This window comes from Toxorhynchites rutilus, chromosome 3 (assembly GCF_029784135.1).
Source record: "Toxorhynchites rutilus septentrionalis strain SRP chromosome 3, ASM2978413v1, whole genome shotgun sequence".
Lineage (NCBI taxonomy): Eukaryota > Metazoa > Arthropoda > Insecta > Diptera > Culicidae > Toxorhynchites > Toxorhynchites rutilus.
In genome coordinates, this window is record NC_073746.1 from 40,518,084 (window position 1) to 40,525,570 (window position 7,487).

Consider the following 7,487-nt stretch of genomic DNA (forward strand, 5'->3'; position numbering starts at 1 on the left):
ACTATGAAAATGGAAAACATGCTGCTCTTGCTTTTGTATTATTTGAATCGTAATCCAATTCGGATTCTGATTTTGAAGAGTATATTCGAGTAGACGGCATTAAGCTCCGTGTGCTTTCATTGGGAGGCGAAAATTATTATGGATATTCAGGAGGAATAAACATGCTCTCAAAATCAAAATTAGGAATGAAAATTTACTTTAACGTATCGAATATTTATTTTATGTGATGAAATAAGAGGGTTTTTTCCGATATCGCAGAAACATTGAACGAAAACTGTGTCTAATGATGATTTTATATTATAATAGTAATTATTTGTGGAACAAACAGGAAATGCATCGACAAATGGTTAGGTGAGTGTCAGGACTACATGTGTTAGGTAATCAAACAATATGAAGTAAAAATTTTCATTCAAACTTTTATATTTTTACACTGCACTTGGCCCTTCTGATCTTATAGAGAATACTTTACCTCCCAAGCACTAATATCTCCACCAGACGTCGACACTGTACATTTGTCGTCGCAAATATAAACAAATCAGACTATACAACGCACACCAACAAACCACCGCATTCGTGAAACTGAAAACGTTTTTTTATTACAGAGTCAGTGTGGCACTAACTCAGTTTTAAAAACGAATTCGCTATAAGTTAAGTTAAGTTAACGATTCACACATGTAGTGATGTCTAAATTTTTCATTTATTCGATTATCGATTAATCGTTAGGGCATTCTTCAATATACGATTCATTCGAATAATTGTCTTTCAATATTCGATTAATCGAGCGAATATTTTTTTCTTGTAATAATCACGTATCATGTTGTCATTCTGGTCGCGTGGTCTATTGGGTATTCGATGTTCATGATGTACAAAATTACTCGATTATAATTTCAGATATTCGATTATTTGAATTAATCGATCGATTAACCGACGTCTCTACACACATGTGGTTCGCACAGGCGGAGGCGCAATTCCATCTGGCACAGGTTACGAAAGATGAAACAAAATTTTGGCATATCATTCCAAAAAAAGATCAGTCCGTAATATGCCACGTCTCGGACTTAGTGTAAAATCCTCCACCTGAAACTAAATACGATGCAGTTAAAGATCGACTGATTGCTCGCTTTGCTCTTTCGCCACAGGCGCGACTCGAACAATTACTTGGTTCTTGCGATGTGGGTGATCTTCGACCCACACATCTTCTCGCCAAGATGCAGGAAAGCTCCACGGGATTGAATGTCGACGACGCATTAATGAAGATGCTATTCCTTCAAAGGATGCCGCAAAATGTTCGAGTGGTACTGAGTATAAGTGATGGAAGTTCGCAGAAACTAGCAGAAATTGCCGATAAAATGATCGATTCATCTACGGTCACTACCGCAGCTGTTCAGATTCCAACTCAACCCACTGGACAGCATGCTGATTACACCAACCTGAAGGAAGAACTTGAAGTTCTTACAGCCGAAATTCGACGCCTCAAAACTAGCCCAGTACGAAACCGTAGTAGATCTTCTTCAAACTCGAGACCCCGTGGCGAAGACATTTGCTGGTATCACCATAAATATGGCAATCGAGCAGATCGTTGCAAAGAGCCTTGTTCATTCACACATAAAAAAAACTAGTTGGTTGCCCGCCTGAATCGGTACAGGTGGGTAGCACCGTCCAAAGCCGCCGACTCGTAATTTTCGACAAAACAAGCAAGATTCGTTTCCTCATCGACACAGGCCTGGATGTGTCCATCATTCCAGCGACAAGACAGGATAGAGCAGGAGGAACAGTTTCGTTTTCTCTACATGCAGCAAATGGAACAAAAATACAGACCTATGGGAGTAAATTTATCGCAGTGGATCTCGGCCTTCGACGATGTTTCAAGTGGCGCTTCCTGGTGGCAGATGTAAATATTGTCATCATTGGTACGGATTTGCTAGCACATTTTGGATTGCTAGTGAATCTAAAAAACCGGCTCTTGATTGACGAGACAACGAAACTACGAACTACTGGTTGTTTGTCGGAAGTGCCTCTCCATGGAATAACTGCGGTGGACGCTCAACATCCGTTTCGAGACTTGCTCACATCGTATCGAGAAATATTAATTCGGAATCAATTCAACAGGAAATTAAGCACGATGTCACATATCATATAATTACACGGGGGCCTCCGGTGGCTTCAAAGCCACGTCGTATGCATCCAGAAAAACTTCAAGCAGCAAAAAACGAGTTCCAAACCATGTGCGAAATGGGAATATGTTGCCCTTCGAGCAGCAGCTGGGCAAGCCCTCTCCATTGTGTTCCCAAAAGAAGTGGTGCATGGAGGTTTCTGGGCGATTATCGGCGCTTGAATAAAGCTACAATCCCTGACAGGTACCCCGTACCTCACGTCCACGATCTTGTCAACAGAGTCCAAGGTAACATAATTTTCACTACATTGGATCTTGTCAGAGCGTATTATAATATTCCGTTGTAAACTACAGATATTCCAAAAACAGCCGTCATCACTTCTTTCGGTCTGTATGAGTTTATGCGCATGCCCTTTGGCCTCTGCAATGCAAGTCAAACCTTCCAGCGGTTCATGCACAAACTTTTCGGGGATTTGGGCTTCGTTATCGTGTTTATTGACGATATTTGTATAGCGTCAGCAAGCATGGCTGAGCATAAGGAACACGTCAAAGTTGTCCTCGAACGCCTCAAGACCAGTGCTTGGATTTTGAATGAACTGAATATGAGCCAGTGCCCTTCATTCGTTTTCCCATTCATGAACGGTGCTCCCAGCCGGGTGCTATGATTGATGCTAGGATCGTTAGCAAAATCTCAAGCAGAACTGTCAGTGGGATACCCAATTCATATGAAAACAAAGGGAAAATGTCAGTGGGATACCCAATATGTTGGCTCCTGTCAGTTCAATGGGGGTTCTCTAAAGACGTCACCCGGCTGGGTGCTCCCTTTGAACCATCCAACACTGAGGTGCCTTGATTCACTGCATTCGACATCGGTGAACCATCAACATTCGAAGCTTGAATTTTAAACGAGGAGGATTTCTTGAGTCAAGACATACGCAGGTAGAGTTTCTAGGATATTTGATTGATAAGGACGGAATACGTCCCATTGCATCACGTGTTCGCGTTGTTCTCGAATATTAGATACAGTGGTGAAGGGTTTGTGCCGGTTCCTGGATTTTTCTCTCAAAAATTTTCTACTTGTCGAAAAATCTACTTTTGGTAGAGAATTAACTGCTGCACATCTAACAGTGAAATACTTCCGGCATTTAGTGGAAGGACAAGAATTCAGCATTTTCACTGATCACTTCCCACTAACTTGTGCTTTGACCACGAATCCGAGTAGCCGTCTCCCCCACGGGGAGCGATATCTGGCATTCATAGCGGAATTCACAAGTAACATTCGCCACATAAGTGGAAAAGACAACATCGTTGCGGATGTCTTTTCGATTTCGATGCGGTCGCTAAAGATCAACAAAATGACCAACAATTGAAAAAAATTCTGTCGTCGAAAAATTCTTCCTTAAAACTCGAGCTCCGGACATTTACTCATTTGCGTTCACCGTTGATTGTTGATGTATCTACTGTACCTTCGTGCTTATGTTCCAGAAAACCATCGAGACAGTGTAATGACACAACTTCATGGATTAGCTCATACAGGTGCTCGTGCAACAAGAAGGTTAATCACCGCTCGATCATCATTGACCGTTACTCGCGATGGGCGGAAGCGATTCCACTTAGCGAAATGACTGCGCTAACCGTCGCTAAAGCTCTCTACGCAGGATGGATAGCTCGTTTTGGGACTTCAGAGACGATCACATCAGACCAAGGAAGACAGTTTGAGTCAGAGGTTTTCATGGATCTCACGCGATTGCTTTTCACCGAACTCTAAAAGCATCCCTCATGTGTGCCGGTGGGCGGAATTGGCATGATCGGCTTTCTTTAGTACTACTAGGACTTCGCTACGCTTACCGAGAAGACTTAAAATGTTCATCTGCAGAGTTGGTGTTCGGTCAAGCCCTCAGAATTCCGGAAGAACTCTACGACCATCCAACAACAAACACCGATCGTTCAGAGCTATCATGTTTTCTGCACAAAATATTCAGCGAGTTAAATGCACCAGTTCCGATCCACCATGCGAAAGAAAAATTGAAAGATTGTAGCCATGTCTTTCTGCGGTAAAGAAGCCGCTCCAACAACCATATTAGAGACCTTACGAGGTTTTAAAAAGGAATGGAATTTTTTTCGAAATCTCAATTCGAGGAAACAAGCATATCGTATCCATCGACCGTGTAAAACCCGCGTTCATATGCGATGGAAGCATCTCGCGTCATCTCCATGACGACACTAAAACCGTAGTTACACAATCAGGACACAGAGTTCGTTTCTTAGTGTAACTGGAGGGGCATATGTGGTGACCCTATTCAATAAGTCGTACTAGCACCTGGCTGCATTGCAAGTGGAGCAAAGTCAGTCTAAAAGTATCGTCACGTATGTAAACACATGCACAGAAATAAAGTTAAATTTAATTGATTTATTTCGTCGCGTTATTTGCTCCTCGTCATTTCCGACCCACAAGTACATACCATGTGTCGAAGTGCATTTCCAAATATTATTGGCAACCCTTTAAAATTGACCTGTCAGTAGCTGGTCCGAAATCGAAACCCTATTGTCTGGTCTTGTCTGTGGAATTTTGTTCCAGATGTGCAATATGTCTTCGTCAGTTGCTTTTCGATGAAAATGCTAACGTTCGTTGTGATATATAAAGATGAGCTTTCAAGTAAGTTTCCGTTTTATTGGTTTTACGATATATATTTCACTTGAGACCGAGTTTCTTAGAATTTACTAATAACAGAAATAAATACTCATTCATTCACGCTAACGCACTGAGATTTTGGTTAGCTATCCTTCTGTATCTCTTAGTTTTATCCACGAAATAATCCTTAATATAAGGAGCAAACGCTTCACATTAGCGAGGGCGCCAGTGCGCTAACCTCCAGATCGTCCGCCGAGTACGACAGCATATGTTCCATGCTTTTCAGCAGTTGATCCTGCTCGTCGAGCATAATTATCACATCCGCCGGATCGTCCCGGATCGAGGCGGTGCAGTGGATTTTCGAGTGCACCGAGAGTGCCTCCTTGCGGAGGAATTTGGCATCGCACGAAACGCACGAGAAGAATTTATCCTCCCGATGGACTCGCTCGTGGCGCAACAGTTTGTCTTTGCGCGAGAACCGCTTGGAGCACTGTTTGCACTCGAACGGTTTGTGGTTGCTGTGAACCGCCGTCAGATGGCGATCGAGCTCCCGCTTGCGGATGAACTTCTTGTCGCAGGTGTGACAACGATAGTTCCGAACGTCCGAATGTGTCAGCTGGTGGGTGTGAAGGGTGTTTTTCGAGAGGAATTTCTTGGGGCATTTCTGACAGGAAAACAGCTTAGATGAGGATTGGCTTAGCGGGAGCGATATATTGGAGAACGCTGAAATGGCGGAAACCGGAGCTGCGTTCAGAATCCCAGGATCGTCCTCGGTGGTGACTTGGTCGATTTCATGGTACGGATCTAATGCTATTACCATGTTTTCAGCGTCGAACGCAGCCTGGGTCATCGTTGCACTGGCGGTTCCTATTGGAATGGTTGTCATGATTTGTGTTATATGATGTTGTTGTTGTTGCTGCTGTAGTTGATGCTTGGCGAAGCAGACTCTCTCGTGGCTTAGGAGCTTGTCTTTTCGTGCGTATGTATTATTGCACTTGCTGCAAGAAAACTGTTTCCCCAGCGACATGTGGATGTTTTGGTGTCGAACTAAGTCCGCTTTGTTGGCAAAAGACCTGAAATATTGATGTATGTATGGAAAATGTATGGAAAAAATATATATATAATTATATTACCTCGGGCAAGTGTTGCAAATGTGCGGCTTGAAACCAGAGTGAATTCTCAAATGCTTCGTCAGATTTGTGTTTCTCGAGAAACTTTTCCCACAAACTTGACATGCGAAGGGCCTCACTCCGCTGTGTACAAAAGTGTGCTTCTTGAGATCCGACCTGCGATGGAAGCCTTTGTTGCATTGAATGCAAATATACGGTCTATCGATGCCGTGTACATCTTTGATATGGTTGATAAGAATATTTCTGTTCGCGGTCTTGAATTCACAAAATTGACAAGCATACGGCGCCAGCAGATCGTGATCCTGGGTTTCATGAACGTGGCAAGCGTTATGCATGGCGAAAGCTACATCACAATACTTGCACATATGCACCAACTTCTTGAGCTTATTTTCATCTAACAAATCTTCTGAAGACTCGTTCATTGTTGCCACCTGCACACTTTCATCAATCAGTTCGTCCAGCACTGGTTCATCTTCGTTCTCTTCCTCGTCGGAAAAAATCTCCTGCAAACTTTGATTGGAACTCTCGTAATCCTTTGTCGGATCGACCACTATCGTTTCTGGAGGGTCTTCTTCCTCATCTGCCTCACCAACGTCTTGATCATCCTCAATAATTCGTTCTTCGTGTTTAAAAGAGCACTCCTGTGCTGGTTCAGGTACCGCAATTAGCTCCCGAAGTTTCCGATCATTCCGAATGCAGTTCTCGCGAAACATCAAAAAGTTTTCTGTCTGTTGTAAACATTGCTTGCATATCTGAGTGGACAGAAGATCCGTCTCATTGATCTGTGGACACATATATGTACATTAAAGTTGCTCATATATTCAAAAACATAATTCCACAATCTATTACCTGTACATCGAAAAAGCGATGTATTTTCACACTCAACGGCTCTTCCCCCCGTGCAGTGATGTTCTCGCTGAATACACTCATCAAATCAACGCCGTTCCGACATAGACAAAGCCGACAAAAGTCCATATCGATGATTGTCGCTGTGTGGCCATTCTGAAGCGGAATCTCTTCCATTCGGCGGTTACAGCGGGTAATTTCTCACAAAACGATGGTATAGCAGGAAGTAGCAAAACAACAAATTGCGTAAATTGTACGTTTGCTATCGATTTGGACTGGAGATCTTAATATCACTGAGACTAAAGTATAATTCCGGTGTGTCTGCGCACTACATAGTATCGTTTTTTTTGCGCGATAGTAAAACATACAAGAGTATCTTTGTTTATCGGAAAACTTCCACTTGTGTTTTGTAAATAAAAATCGATTTTCTTTCCGATGAGCATCAAGCGCTCGAAGCTACGAAGAAGAAAAAATGTTTGTTTTTTTCAGAGGACAGGAAAACGATCAGCGCGTGTGAGTAGTAGGATTCTGCTTCGTGTCGTTCGAATGTGCAGGAGAGGGATTTATTACGATACTAGCTGACACGGAAAACTTCGTCTTGCCCAAAATTTATTTTTCGTTATAACATTCACGTTTTTTTCACTAAGCGCACGTTCATAGGTCCGCAGAACTGTTCATTGATTGTTTTTCAATCTACCCTTTACCTTTTAGTATAAAATTGCTAGTACTTCTATTAAAAATCGTCATTATAATATCAGATTATTTT

General features: G+C 42.5%; 1 protein-coding gene across 1 annotated transcript; it reads right to left on the reverse strand.

Moving 5' to 3' along the window:
• Nucleotides 1-4,785: 4,785 nt before the first annotated feature.
• On the reverse strand, nt 4,786-7,187 carry LOC129776713 (gastrula zinc finger protein XlCGF57.1-like). Its single transcript, XM_055782511.1, has 3 exons — nt 6,725-7,187; nt 5,879-6,657; nt 4,786-5,818 (listed from the first exon to the last, which is right to left on the reverse strand). Exons 1-3 carry the CDS (start codon nt 6,896-6,898, stop codon nt 4,954-4,956), a joined length of 1,818 nt encoding a protein of 605 aa, XP_055638486.1. The 5' UTR covers nt 6,899-7,187; the 3' UTR covers nt 4,786-4,953.
• Between the last annotated feature and the right edge of the window lie 300 nt (nt 7,188-7,487).